This window comes from Myotis myotis, unplaced genomic scaffold (genome assembly GCF_014108235.1).
Source record: "Myotis myotis isolate mMyoMyo1 unplaced genomic scaffold, mMyoMyo1.p scaffold_m19_p_6, whole genome shotgun sequence".
Lineage (NCBI taxonomy): Eukaryota > Metazoa > Chordata > Mammalia > Chiroptera > Vespertilionidae > Myotis > Myotis myotis.
The window spans coordinates 5,726,585-5,741,879 of record NW_023416368.1 but is presented as its reverse complement, the minus strand read 5'-3'; the positions used below and the strand labels follow the sequence as shown (position 1 = coordinate 5,741,879).

At 43.1% G+C, this 15,295-nt stretch overlaps 1 protein-coding gene and 1 pseudogene across 8 annotated transcripts in view; one reads left to right on the top strand and one right to left on the bottom strand.

The window, feature by feature from the left end:
• Positions 1-15,295, bottom strand: part of FBXW11 (F-box and WD repeat domain containing 11) — a 105,549-nt gene that overhangs the window by 29,332 nt on the left and 60,922 nt on the right. For 4 of the 8 annotated variants that reach the window (XM_036313272.1, XM_036313275.1, XM_036313274.1 and 1 more), the window contains 2 exons: positions 8,980-9,042; positions 5,001-5,226 (listed from right to left, as the gene is read on the bottom strand). In XM_036313272.1, the coding sequence (XP_036169165.1) occupies positions 5,001-5,226; positions 8,980-9,042 (289 nt within the window). Of the gene's footprint in view, positions 1-5,000; positions 5,227-8,979; positions 9,043-10,595; positions 10,714-15,295 lie in introns of those variants that run through there. The other 4 variants (XM_036313273.1, XM_036313280.1, XM_036313279.1 and 1 more) reach the window with 2 other exon arrangements.
• Positions 1,965-3,311, top strand: LOC118658987 (annotated as a pseudogene).

The following is a 15,295-nucleotide window of genomic DNA, read 5'->3' as shown; positions in this document are numbered from 1 at the left end:
ATTATTATTACTAGAGGCCTGGTGCATGATCGGGGCAGGGTAGGGACTGCGGGGGGAGGGGGGACCTCCAGGGCGTGTCCGGCCCATCTCGCCCAGTCCCAATCGCTGGACCCCAGCAGCAAGCTAACCTACCGGTCGGAGCATCTGCCCCCCTGGTGGTCAGGGTGCGTCATAGCAACTGGTCGAACGGCCGAATGAACGTCAGACACTTAGCATATTAGGCTTTTATTATACAGGAGCATTATTCCCACACAGATAAGGAAACTGAGGTTCTGACAAGTGGGCTCACACGCCTACTAAGAGGCTCTCTCAAGCCAATGACCACAGCTGTTTCACTGGGTCGGGCTGGTTCTCTGGCCCTGCTTCCAGCCCAAAGCCTTAGCTTCACTCTGGTTCTTCCACATCCCCAGAGACCTTAGATCTAGTCTCTGTCCACACTGATTTATCATCCTTCCTTGGGGATAAAACAAATGAACAAACCACAGCCAAGAAGTGAAATGTTTCAAAAGTCTTAATTGCTCAGACACCTCACCAAAGGGATCACCAATGCTTATCATCCTTTAAGTACAATCTGCCTCTACTTCAAACGGTATAAAATTCCCCTTTAACAACAGTTCTTACAAACCACAAACTTAGCCTGCAGAAATTGACATTGCAGACTAAACATTTACCATGATTTTTAGAAAAGCATATCATAATTATCACTTTTTCCACTGAACCAAAAGGAGCCAGAAACCACAAACATTTTTCCATTTTCTCTATACTAACAGGTATGTTATTCACATAAGCATCAAAAAGTTAAAATGACAGGCAATTTTTTACAGAATTCTGACAATCAAAAGAAGTCTTAAGGTGGCTGTCAATGTCAGCAGAGTAAAAATTCAAACTCAAAATCATCTACATAAAAGTTAAAGACCAAAGTAGAATAATAAGTTGCTCCACACATTATTAAATCCAAGTATGAACATATATGTGGACCTGTTTCTCCCACAATGCTCTTAAGTTTGGGTCTGTGTTAAGGAACTAATGCCAGGTTTAATTCAAGTCTACCAGACACTAACTAACACAATCTACTGGGCCAGCTTGTCCCCAGCTATTAGAGTCCTGCGTATGATATATACTGACATATGTATATATGTTCAGATCAAATCCTGTTAAAACAAAAACAAATAGTATTTTAACAAAAATATTTCCATGTCCCAGCCAATGGCCCATTCATTTCATGTAATAGTCAATACCACAAAATTCCACTTTAACAGAAAATGGACAATACCTTAAAATTTGCTGTAATGAAAACTAGATCGTGTGCAATTATACTAACCATAGCTATACACGTAACACATGTTCATCTGTTCTGTCTCTTCTCCAAGACTGCACACTCCTCAAGGAAAGGAGCTGCCTCTGAACTAGACTCTACAAATCAGGAGAACAACAGTGCCACCTCGTGGATATTCTGTAAACATGTTTGAGAAGTAAATTATAGGGGAAAATAAAATAAGACCCAACCAGTAGAAAGCAAACAAAAAATAATCAATAAAAAGATTTGCTTAAGAAAAATGGAGGCATAGCTTCGTTTAGTTGAAAGCACTGATGAGGAATAAGCACAATCACCAACTTTAGAATCACCCTGACTTCTCTTGCTGAGAGCAGCAGCCTGAGTCAGTAGGAAGGCTTGGACGACGGGGGTTCTGAGATCTGGCACTGCCCCTACAGAGACCTGTGTCACATGTCCATTCATCGTACCTAAACACACCTGTAATATTCAAATCCCTCCGTCTCATACAATTAAAGGCTTACCTTTTTCTTTCTCTCCCATAATTAACAACAAATATTACTGAATTGTGTTGTATTCTACACTTTAGGCAAATTTAAGGAATTTTCCAAAGTAACCTTAGCTATACCTTATTTCAGCCTTTGCACTAACTTTGGGACCAACCTGTACCATCACCTGCCCACTCACCACAATGACCAAGATCAGATGTAAGTAAGATCTTGGGCATTTTACCATTTCCTCTGATCCTTGGCTTCCTAGTCTACACAAGGAGAAAGGGGACTCAGTGATGGCTAAGATTCCTTTCTACTAAGAAGTACTACAATTCTAGAAAGAGAGGGGTCATATTTTGCTTTTTAGGAATACAAATGAGTGAAACGGGGCAAACAGTGCTATATTTCAGCATAAAAACAACAGAGTCCCTTTCCCCTTAAACACACCCATGGTACAAGCTTTGGAAGAGGGATTAGAAATCAGAAGCTGGCCTGCCAATGTGCAGCCCCAGGTGTCAGGTCTGAGACGTAAGCCCAGGTCCTGTTTGCTGGGACCATGCCTGGAACATGGAGTCCGGATGCACTCACACCACAGTCAGGCTAAGCAAGGAGCTGCTCCTTGAGGGGCCACCCGGAAGCTCTGACAGGGCAGAAGTGGTGGCAATGGCACTGGTTAACCCTGGCTATTTCTAGGCTTGCCCTGGTATGGCAGTTGTAACTTCCAGACTACAATGACCATGGTAGAGGAAAACGCTCTGGCCAGCATTCTCTTCAGGAATGAAATATTTCTATCTTACCTAGCCAGACATAAATTTAAAAATGAAGATGAAGATGAAGACGAGAGAAAGAGACGGAGAGAAAAAAAATAGAAGTGAATGAATGAATGAGATGAATGAATGAATGAATGAGAAATAGAAAATCAAAGGGGATTGAACAGGCAGAGAGCGATTTTCATAGCAGGGAGACTGTTCTGTATGATACTATAATGGTAGATACATGTCAGTGTACATTTATCAAAACCCACCCGATTAAAACACCAAGAGTAAATCCTAATGTCAGGTATGGACTGTGGGTGACAATGACGTGCTCGTATAGGTCCCTGTATTGGAACAAATGTACGACTGTGGTGTGGGATGCTGACAGTGGTGAAGGCTGTGTGTGTGTGTGTGTGTGTGTGTGTGTGTGTGTGTGTGCGCGCGTGCGTGCGCGCGCAGGCGCAGGCGCAGGCGCAGGCGGTGGAGGAAGGTGAAGATACGCGAACTCTCTGTACCTGAAACTATTCTAAAAAGCAGTCTGTTTCTGGAGGCCCTCAGTAGACTGGGCTGCAGACGGGATTGGAACCTCCTGCTTCAGCGAGATCGTGTGTCTCCAGTATCACCTCAATGAACAGGAGACCGGTCTGTACCCTGAAGGAGTCTGATCCTGTGGGGCAACAGACCTGCTCGGCCCATCCTGCTCACCCAGGTGATAAATACTCTTGACACCGAATCACCATCAAGAAACGTTTCAAGGTGCTGATGACCCAGCGACCGCACCCCGTACTGTGAAGGTCCCTTAAATTTCATGTCTCTCCTGCCACCTGTGACCCCTGACACCAAGTTTTTCAGTCTGTGAGCCTTGAAGCCTTCTTACCACCCTGGCTCTTTGGAATCGGTGTCCTTTCTTCTTTTTTTTTTTTTTTTTTTTTTATAGTAAGGCGGGATTTGATCATTGTTCCATGTGGGAGGCCTGGTTTTATGAGTTTTTTCTGTTGATATTTTATTTAAAGGTTTGTGTATATGTGTTTGTGCGTGCGCACGCACGCACGCATGCCGTGCTCTTCTAGAGGAGTGCTTCTCAAATTTGGAAGCGCACATTGTGGTCTTGTGGAAATGCAGACTCTGATCCAGCAGGTCTGGGGTGGGGCCTGTGAGTCTCCATCTATATACATAAAAGCCTAAGTGACCAAATGACCGAACGACCGGTCGACCAGTCGCTATGACGTGCACTAACCACCAGGGGGCAGATGATCAATGCATGAGCTGCCTCCTGGTGGTCAGTGCACTCCCACAGTGGAAGCGCCACTCAGCTGACCGATGGGCGCCAGACGCCGGGCTCGCGACTGGCGAGCGTGAGCCTCTCCTGCCTCCGCCGCAGCACTACCGAGTTGAGTTGCGGTGGCAGGCGCAGCGCGGCCTGGATTAGCAGGAGTGGTGCCTGGCCCAAGCCTGGGCTTAGGCTCCTCCCTGGCTGCCTGCCGCTGAAATCGGTGTCATTACCTTTCATCATGCTTCTGTGAAGCAATCATGGCAGCACCCCCCTTAAAGGGAACAAGTTTGACTTTTTCATATTTTGACTGCCACGTTATTAAAACGATTTGAAAGAGCTCTTATTATTTAAAAAAAAAAAAAAAAAAAAGGAGTCTATTTCTAAAAAATTCAAAGTAAACCTAACCGGAAGAGCAGGGGTGGGGAGCGTGCACACAAGCAAGCAGGGTGTTGAGTAAGGATGCAGAAATAAGTTTTGAGAAATGTAATGGAGACATGCTATCAGTTTTCCCAATATGTTTTGACATTCCCGAAGTGTTACTTTATTCATTTATTTTTAATACTCACCCGAGGACATGCTTTTATTGATTTTAGAGAGAGGAAAAGGAAGGGAGAGAGGGAGAGAGGGAGAGAGGGAGGGAGGGAGGGAGGGAGGGAGAGGGCGAGAGAAACACCAATGTGAGAGAGAAACATCGATCAGCTGTCTCACGTCTGGGATCGAACCTGCAGCCTGAGTATGTGCCCTGACCGGGAATGGAATCCAAGACCTTTCTGCGTCCTAGACAATGTTCCAACCAACTGAGCCACACTGGCCAGGGTCCTCAGTGTCACTTTAGATGCCAGTGAACATCCTAAACTTCCCAAACACAGAGTATGGGACAAACTGTTCCTTTAAGAACAAATTAGTTATAAAGACAGAATGCAGATTATATCTAGACTACATCAAAATAAATATCACAGCATTAATCATTAAACAAGTTCAAGGAAACATACTGTTGACCATGATCCACACCACTCATCACAGACACTGCCTTCATTTCCTAGAGACGCTAGATCTGAACGGGTCTTCAAATGCCACAGAGGAAAACACAGTGGCCCCCGCAGTGCTGCCTCACACTGTCCTCTGTCATCCTCTCGTCCCACAGATGCCCTGGCAGAGCTGCCCGGGCCCCGGGCCGGCGCCCCTCCACGGGGAAGACAGGCAGTTACCTGGTAACGCGGTAATGAAGTCCCTCTGCAACATGGGCTTCAGGTAGGAGTTAATATGTCCATGCTGGTAATGACACATCCGGGAAATCAGGTGCTCCACAAATTCCACTTGATCCGATTCCGACCACTGGTCAAAATATTTAATACACAAGTCTTTTTCTTTTTGATAGTTTCCTTCTGATGGCCTCTTTCTGGAGACGATCACAGACGATGTTCCATTACTTATCTATTTTAGAAATACACACACAAACATAATTAGTTTGACAAGGAAAAGAAATCTAATGGGTATTTCATTAGAAACATTTTTCACTCTGTGTATTTAATCTTAAAATGCCAGTTTTACCCTAAAGCCACTCAATCCTTTATTAATTCACTCAGAAAATAATTAAAACTGTATTCAGAGCCCGTGTCCTCTAAGGAGTCTCAAAGGTAAATGCCAACGTTACAGCTACTGCTAACGCTCAATGGTGCCTTAAATCATCATTCTCTAGTGCTTATTCCCAAACCACGCTGTTATCAGACAACTAATGTTAGAGATGACCATTTTAGGGAACTGCTCCACTTGGCAAAGTGGCAACTGATTGACTATTAATAGTTTTACTTCCTCAAAGCTGAAAGTTAATGCTTGATTGGTCTAGGCCAGTGATGGCGAACCTTTTGAGCTCGGCGTGTCAGCATTTTGAAAAACCCTAACTTAACTCTGGTGCCGTGTCACATATAGAAATTTTTTGATCTTTGCAACCATAGTAAAACAAAGATTTATATTTTTGCTATTTATTTTATATATTTAAAAGCCATTTAACAAAGAAAAATCAACCAAAAAAATGAGTTCGCGTGTCACCTCTGACACGCGTGTCATAGGTTCGCCATCACTGGTCTATGCCAAAGGTTCCCACACTTGGGTGTTCATCAGAATAACAAAGGGCTTGTTAGCATGCAGACTGGCGGCCCCACCAGAGACGTTCTGACTCCTGGGTCCGGAGTGGAGCCCAACATCTGCATTGCCAACAAGCTCCCAGTGATGCTGACACTGAGGACCATGCTCTGAAAACCGCTGGTCTATCAAACGGAGAAACATGAAACAATGGCATCTAAAAAGCTTCATTTTATTTATTTTGTCTTAATTTTTATTGCTCAAAGTATTACATATGTCCCCATTTCCCCCCTCCAGCCCGCCCCGCCCCCCACCCCAGCCTGCACTACCCTATTGTCTGTGTCCATGGGTTATGCATATATGCATACAAGGTTAAAAAGTTTTGTTCTACCAAACAGTTTGGATCTCCATATTGTTGCCAGGCCTAAAAACTGCCGGCAAAACTTTAGACTTTCACTCCCTTCTTTTGTTCACCTACTCAGAAGGTTCTTTCCCTTATATAGTAGGCTTATGGATATCCCATACTCCTATACTAACTGCATTTCTCATCAAATCTACACAGTCCTAGTATAAAACCAGTATTTTTAAAATATATTTTTATTGATTTCAGAAAGGAAGGGAGAGGGAGAAAGAGATAGAAACATCAATGATGGCTGTAACCAGTTTGGTATGCCTTGGTTGTGGGCACATCCCCAGTAGGAGGTGTGCAGGAGGCAGCTGATCGATGTTTCTCTCTCATCGATGTTTCTAACTCTCTATCTCCCTTCCTCTCTGTAAAAAATCAATAAAATATATTAAAAAAAAAAAAGAAAAGAAAAGAAACATCAATGATGGCTGTCTCCTGCATGCCCCCTACTAGGGATGGAGCCTGGGCATAAACCCTTGACCGGAATTGAACCCAGGACCCTTCAGTCCGCAGGCCAACACTCTATCCACTGAGCCAAACCGGCTACGGTGAAAAACGAGTATGTTTTTTAAAAATTGAAATTAAATGCAATGCACCTGGACAATAACATAAAAACATCTAAATCCCTAGACTGAAGCCACAACTGCTACTGATCTATGAGGCTCAGTAACTTCCCTGTTTAAAAACAAAGTAACCTCAACCCTTCTGTCAAACATTGGCCAAGCTATCTGCCCATCACTCCTCTGATGGCCGCCTTCATGTGCAATACCAGAAGGATTAACATAAGAGAACCTTGAAAACCGCAGAGCTGCATTACAAACACCCATCATGCCATTAGGAGCTTCCCTCGGAAGTCTTTCATAGAAAGAAGCAAGAGCTTTTGTTACAGTTTGTGCCCTAAAAGAAAGTCGACTGAACCCATTCCAGAAAGACATCCTTTGTAAATTTCCAAGGAAGGCCAGATCCTTGATAAAATCTTAGAAACCTTTCCTGTAATAAGAAAGTTCCTATGTCCGCCTTCAGGGGTATGAAGTCAGAAGGCATTTACCTCCCATCTCATTTATCTTAACCACCTCGTCTAGGAATGTTTTCCCCTTGTAAACTGGGTGAGGGACAGCTCACTGACACTGGGCACCACCAGAGGGCAGCCTTACACAGAAGTTTTTGATGTTGCTTTTAGTAAGACATTCAGAACAAAAATCAACACTCAAAAACGATCAAATGAAGTGAAATTCTTCTCTGTGGTCAATATTGACTGATATAAGGAGCATCTTTGATACTTTTAAGCATAAGGATGTTCACCATAATGTTTATAATCCAGAAAAATTAGAACTGCCCAATTACAGGCAACAGGTTTAAGCAAATTATAATATATCTACAGCAAGTGCTATAAGGTAGCCATTAAAATTAGTTTATAAAATAAGATTTTAATAACAAGAGAACACTTTTATAAATAATATTAAGGAACAAAAGATGAGATGCAGAATTTTATATAGCATAATCACAATAATTTACGTGAACACACCAGGGAAAAGTTAAGAATATTTATGAATATGTTAAAAGTGCCTAATCTTGAGAAAGAAAACGATATATGTTTTCCTTCCCCTCCTTTACTATACTTTTTCATAATAACTTGCCAAATAATTGCTTTCCCAACAGGTTAAATATAAGGATGAAATGCATTTATGTACTGCTTTATACTTTACAAAATACTTTCATAACCGTTACCTCATTTGATAAGCAAACGGGTTATTTCATTTATAGAAAGGCTCCCAACCATCTACCCTCCCTAGCATTGGTATACCATTAACTAGTTGACTAAAAGACAGACAAATGAACAACTGAAAGCCAGTATTAACACTGAATTGCAAAATCAATAATAAGTGAAGATAATCCTATTGCAGATACAGATGTGAAGGAGGAAACAGAAGGCAGTCTGCACACAGTCCCCAAACCAGCGGCAAGACTCCGGCAAGACTCCGAACCACCTGCGGGCCCAGAAGAGCTTCCTGGCCTTGTTCTATTTTGTTTCGTTTCACCTTAAATGTGTTGGGGATACTTCACTCTTCCTAACTAATCTACCCTTTTGTTTCAGATCAAATGAACCTAGAGAATTTTGTAAACATTACTCTCTTCAGATTTAGATTTGTTGTGCCTTTGTGCCCTCATGAAGGGAAAAATGATTTGTACCATCATGACTGATGGAATCCTCAAATCATGCCCCGTCCCCTTTACCTCACCACAAAAAACTATGGGGTTGGGAGGAAAACTGGCAAACGGAGATAGAGCCCGGAGAGAAGGAGACTGAGTTTAGAAGAAAAGGGCAAACCAATAGGAAATGACGAAGAAGGATGGGACCAGGGAGACACAAGTCTCAGTGCATATAAACGGGTGTGCGGTAGGTGCCATGCTGCTGACAGAACACCACCACTGTCCATCTCTGACTCAGACAGTGGGCACAGAACATTTTAGGCCACAGTCACTTCAGCATCTTTGTGAAAATTCCAAAATCTTTACTATTCATCATAATGACACTTCCCTAAGGATCAGAGGATAAATCAGGGTGAGCTCTGAAACCAGTAAAATTACATGCAAAAACACAGAACTGCTTGGCTCTTGTTTTCCTGAGGGCATGAGCCGAGGGGCATCTTGTCTAGAGTGAGTCAACTGCTCTCTGATCTGTGCGCAGTCATTCCTACCTGCCAAAGAGTATTTTTCTTGGGGGACTCATCTTCATTTTGATCCTCCATAACTGAAGTGTTCTAAGGGGGAAAAACAGAGTATTTGAATTATGCCAAGTTTTGCAAATCCTAAATAACTACACCAAAATGTAATTTTGAAAACCCAAACTAGAGTGTACCAACAAACCCAAGAGCTAGTGTGGCTTGTGGCTAATGTACTATTTTGGCCCAAGGGGGCTGTGCTCATCTTTCATAAATCAATGCAGAAAAGTAAGCATAAAGTCTTACTTAGGTGAAGGTGGGCCGACTGAGAACAGGCTGACTTATGGCAGTGGCTGAAGCTCCACCTCCGTCATCACTGTTACTCTCTTACTGCTGGCTAGAAGCCCCAGAGACCCACTAAGTTCCTGATGGTTGCACAAAACATTTCCTAGAATGTCTGCTGCTCACTAACCCATCCCAACATGAGCAATTAGAGCTGACAAAACCCTGGAGGTGCGCCCCCAGCCCCCAGCCTTCCTCTTTCCTCCCCTGATGGCCTTGTTTTTCTGGAATGGCTTCGCAATCTCCCCCAGCAAGCATGGTGGGGGCCCCAACCTTTTCCCTGAAGGGAGGATGCAGCGCGCCAATAACAATCTGGCTTGCCTTAGGAATGCATTAGCTTTTGGTTTTGTGTTTACTGCACAAAGAGGCACTGTGTAATTATTCTTTCTGGTGACCTAGTCGCTCAATAGATGCCCATTAACTGGAGATTATACATGATTGGATTTTCCCTTTTGAAGCTCCTATCTAATAGCTAAATGGAAACTTAATGAGATGGGGAAATGGGAGAGTTGTGCTCAGAAAGGAGTAACAACTCATTTATAGGTGCAACCTATAAATTAGAAGATTGGGGTATAACATTTAAACTACAATATCTGTACCATAGTATTATTGCAAAGGATCCTATAGATCTAAGTTATCAATATTTACAAGATCCTATTTACTACTGCCTTTAGGGGAGAAGCCTAAGATTTTCCCTTTATGTTCAAGCTGTAAAATGTTTGGACCCATACAGTATTTCCAAACATGCCCAATGCAGGGTCAGCACTGAAAAGTGGTGCTCCGCTCTGCAGGTCACACAGCTGGTTCTGGGCAGGAATGGAGTTCGAGATCAAGGGAAGGCCAAAGGCTCTGAAAACCAGAGAGAAGGTAGATCTGCTCACTCACTCACTCCGTGTGTGTGTGTGTGTGTGTGTGTGTGTGTGTGTGTGTGTGTGAGAGAGAGAGAGAGAGAGAGAGAGAGAGAGAGAGAGAGAGAGAGAGAGAGAGAAGGGGGATCCAGAGCAAGTTGTGCTAGCCATGGACAAACACCACAGAGTTGTTGTGGGGGCTGAGGCTACCCAGCACAGAGCTGGCATGTTGAACAGATATTAAATCTGGACATGCCCTGCTCTGAAGAGCTACTTGCCCCCAAGTGGTACCTTCTAATGCTTTTCTAACTTCACACTTTGACAGAATGGCTCGCTCCAGACGGCTGTCAATAGAGAAAACCCACTACTTCCTCAATAAGTACTTACTAGTATAAGCCCAAAGCACCAAGGTCTGCAGTGGGGGAGGGGGCAGGAGGGCAGGGCTCCATATGTGAAACCAACCATGAGCTAGTGAGGAAGGCAGTGTGTCCAAGTGTCCAAAACGGGTCTAGAGTGGTGGCAGCAAGAAGTGATCCTGAATGAGAAGGAGGTGGAGAATAGGGTAACCGACGTAGTATTTCTCTCTCCATGTAATTTTCCTTTTACTGCTAGCTTGAAGGGTCCGGAGATTAATGAAGCTGGCAGGTTTCATTATGGAAATGAATAAAGAGGGACAGTGACTCAGTACATCAGCTCCTCAGTCTGACCGGTAGTTACAATGCCATCCTTGCAATGTCACAATGTCCTGGGTTCTAAGAGAGTGGCCTGAAGAAAGAATGGCTAGACATGAAGAGTTGAGCATGTGAAGTGGAAGAAGTGTGAGAAGGTCCCGCCCCCATGTCGCCAGGGACCCCAAGAAATGTACAAGATATACGTATACATGTATAATGTTTTCAACTAAAAACTTCTGAAATAGGAGCCTGAATAAGCCAGAGCAATTCTGACCTAAGCCACCTTAGTAATTTCCTCAGGGAGAAAACAAAAAAAGTCAGAAGACCCTTTAGAAACAACTGTTTTTGCCATGAGAAAACACAAGAAACAACTGTTTTTGCCGTGAGAAAATTTAGTTCTTCCTCTCATTCATTCCAAAACAGATTAATGGTTTGTATTTATATAGTGGAGAAGGAAACAACCCCTCTGACAAAAACTGCAACTATTTTCATAAGACTTGATAAAAGTGGATAAATATATACAATTTTTTTAAAAATCCTCACCCAAGGATATTTTTTCCATTGGTTTCTAGAGAGAGGGGGAGGAAGGAGGGAAGGGGGAAGAGAGAGAGAAACATCCATGTAAGAGACATCGATTGGTTGCCTCCTGCGTGTGCCCTGACCAGGGCTGGGGAACCTGCAACCAAGGTATGAGTCCTTGACCGGTAATCGAGCCTAAGACCCTTCGTTCCGGAGGCCAACACTCTAACCACTGAACCAAACCAGCCAGGGCTAAAGATATACAATGCAACAGAACTGTATTTAATAAAGCCCGTGGGGCTGGAAGAGTTCCTTCATTATAGAGATCTTCTCAACTTCTCTCACAGAACCTTCAGGAGATGATGCCACAGGGAAATGCTGCTCTCAAGCGACACTGGTCAGAGCATCATCTCCAGAGAACTCCATGTGACACAAGAGATGCTCAAAGAAAAAAGGGTCTAATTACATTTAAGACATGCCAGGTACTTATGTGCACGCCCCTCTCCCATGCCCCCCAATACACTTCACTAGGATGCTAAAGGTTCTGGAAGCCTCATCGTTTAACAATCAGCTCAAGTTAGTTGAACCTAGCTTTCCTGAGTTGTTGGCTATGGGCCCCCCTTTTATAATAATATCTCTTAATAATAGCTCGGCATATATTGGCCAACACTGGACTGGGGCAATAGCAGGGCAGAATTCCTTCCTCCTCCCACTTCACAGGACAAATACTTCTGGAAAACAAAAGAAAAGCCCGCTTTTGGTAAATAAAATATATACCTTTTCTAAACCCATCATCTTTCCCAAATTGCTATATGAGGTTGTGGGAATAAGGAGAAGTGGCAAAAATAAAAAAGTCCCTTAGAGAAGCCACACTTTTTAAAATCACTTTGGCATTTACTCTTGACAGGTACAACTGACAAAAGGTCACAGGTCAGGAGTGAGGTAAGAGAAAACAATAAGCTTTCCACGCAAAAAAGCAGGTGGTTTCCTACATCTACCTTCCCACATGGAGCCATGAGCTATGCCGGTCTGAGCGCTGACGTCCTCTTTAAGCCTCCAGCACTTCTGGGAAAGGAAAGTTCTCTGAAAAACCAACCTGGCGTCTGCACTTCCTACCCCTCTCATCATCTCCTTCCTCCTCCATCTCTACCAAGAAGCATCACGTGTCAATAAACATGCAGATCTCCTTATTCGGACACTCCTGCTGATGAGAGGCACAGTCCAGGCGGAAGCAGCTAGGCTCCAAGGCAGATCAACCTCAGTACCATCATTCTCTGTTGTGCGGGGGCTCTCATATGCACTATAGGATGTTTAGCAGCACCCCTGGCTTCTACCTACAAGAAGCTACCCACCCTGCCCCCGCCCTAATGGTGACAACCAAAAATGTCTCCAGTTGGCAAATGTCGGAGGAGGGGGGAGGACCTCGCCCCTTCCCTTGAGAGCCACTACTGTCAGGGTATCAGCTCCTTAACTTGCCTCCTTGGGAAGATACACTAAATCGCCACCATCTCAGGACTGGCCGTTCTTCCTCTCCAGGCTTCTCTGGCCTGTGACAGTCTGCAACTTCTTCAAATACAGTCTGATCTCACCATGGCCAAGCAATGCATGGAGTGCACAGATATCTAAATCCTGGGCTAAAGTCCTGCTTACCATTATATTCATATTTGGGGAAATTTAATTCAGGAGTTCTTACTAGAGATCCGTGGGCTTGGGGTGTGGGTGAGGGCTATAAATATCATCAAGTCACGAACAAACATGCCTTTAGAAAGACAATCCAGAGCTTTCACTAGATTCTCAAAGGTATTCCAAATGCGATGAGATAGCAAAGCATGTCTGTGACCAAACAGCAGACCTGAGTGGACAGAGCCGAGGCATGTCTGCTGCTCCTTTTAAGTTCCCCAGGAAATCTATGCACTATAATATCTACTTTGAAATCACTACGATGGCCAGATGCTGTGGTCCATGTAGTGGCACCATCCTAAGTAAGGAATCTGCACCGGTACCATAACGACAGACTCCAGCCCATGCACGATACTTAACTACCAAATGCCACGAGAACGAATGCCTGCTCCTTCTCTTGCCGAGCCTTCAGGAGGAGATGCCCATGGGATCCTCAAGCTACACTGATCAGAGGATCGTTTCCAAAGGAATTCCAGGTGACACAGAAATGTTCCGAGGAAAAAGGGTCCCAGGGTCTCATTAAGTTTGACAAATGCTGTGTGCTGGGTGAGTGCTCTCCCGCCCCTGACCAAGCCCATCCCCACCTCATTTGTAATATACTTCCCTAAGTATACTTTACAGCAAAGGCTCTGTCACATCTCATAATTACAGTCAGGTTACGTTGGCTGAGCCTCGCTTTCCCAAGTTTGTTGGAGATGGACACCCCCTTCTTATAATATCTCTTAATTAACAGCTCGGCACATATTGGCAAACACTGGACTAGGGCAACAGCATGGTAGAATTCCTTCCTCCTCCCACTTGACCAGACAAATAAATACTCTCGGAGACAAAGGAAACGCCCGCGTTTGGTAAATACCAGATATATCTTTCCTATTCCCCATCCTCCTTCCCCGGCTGCTATGTGGGTTAGTGTGCGTGTAGGCAGAACAGCTCTAAGCAGTGATCTATTTCTGCCAGTAGGTGCCACCAACTAACACAGACTACATCTCATTTAGAAAATTATGTACTTGAAGAGCTATATAAGAGGAATAAATTTCCTACTTTTAAAATGCTACAAAGTCTGTATTTTGAGTTTCATGATGAGAAATGCATATAAATGTAAAATTTTTCATACAAAAAGCTTTACTCCTGAGAGGAAGCAGAAAGAAACCTACACAGGATCTGGAAGCCATGGAGGCACTCTGCCGTTCTCCCGTGTTTGTAAATGTTGGGATTTAAGACATTAAGGATGGCAGATACATAATGAAAAGTGCTACTAGCTAACTTTATTGAGTATCTGTACTAGGCTTGTTTAATACATTGTCTTTTAATCTTCAGACAATATATATAAGTAAATATTCCAAATTTACAGAAGAAACAGAGAAGTAAGTAACTGGTTAAGAGTCACACAGTTAGTAAATGAGAGGCGTGACACTCAAGTTCTAGGTTGGTTTGACTCAGAACTCACTGTACTTTCCATATAGAAAAACACATCTAGGTGTTTTCCAACTGCTGGCTATAGCCTACGAAATCAATTTAACAGGCAGCAACCAACATTTTTAAATAAAATGAAATTGAATCTGGGCATTCCCCTGCCCACAAAGATAAGCATGAAACAAATTACACCAAAAGGCTAAAAGAAATGAGCAAAAATATACAGGAAAATTCAAATTAAAAGGAAAGCAGTCATCATTGCAAGGAGAACCTTATTCAAGTCAAACCATTGAATAAAAAACCTAAAAAGTGATTTAAAATCACTAAAAGGCAAAATGTATAAAAAGGATAATGAGTGCTTTTATGTACTTAATAACATACCACACAGTATATTAAGGAAAAACAAAATTTTAACACCTTTTCATATTGGACTAATCAAGTAGACCAAACTATCTGATTTTCCATTTTTTTAAAAAATTGACAGAGCATTAGGATACAGAGGAGATCTCAAATATAATTAGAAGTCAGGTAGAGATTATTATATATTTAAGATCAGGCGAAGCAGAAAAGTCTAAATCCAGTTTGCCAATTACAACTTGCCATAACCGCCAAAGATAAGTACATAGAATAATGACAGGCAGAGGCAAAGTGAACACCTTTGTTTTGTTCTTATTAATTGCACCAAGGCCCCTAATCTAGCCTAAAATTCTTTCCCCTTACAACTAAACCTTACCAACATATTGCCGAGATAAATGAGATCATTAGAAAGCCAAAGCATTCATTTGGAAAAAGAAGGGACGAGCTTAGACAAATAAGCAGCCCCTAGCTCTAATACTAATCTTGCAACTCAAGAAGGAAGAGAGCCATGAATGCACCTAT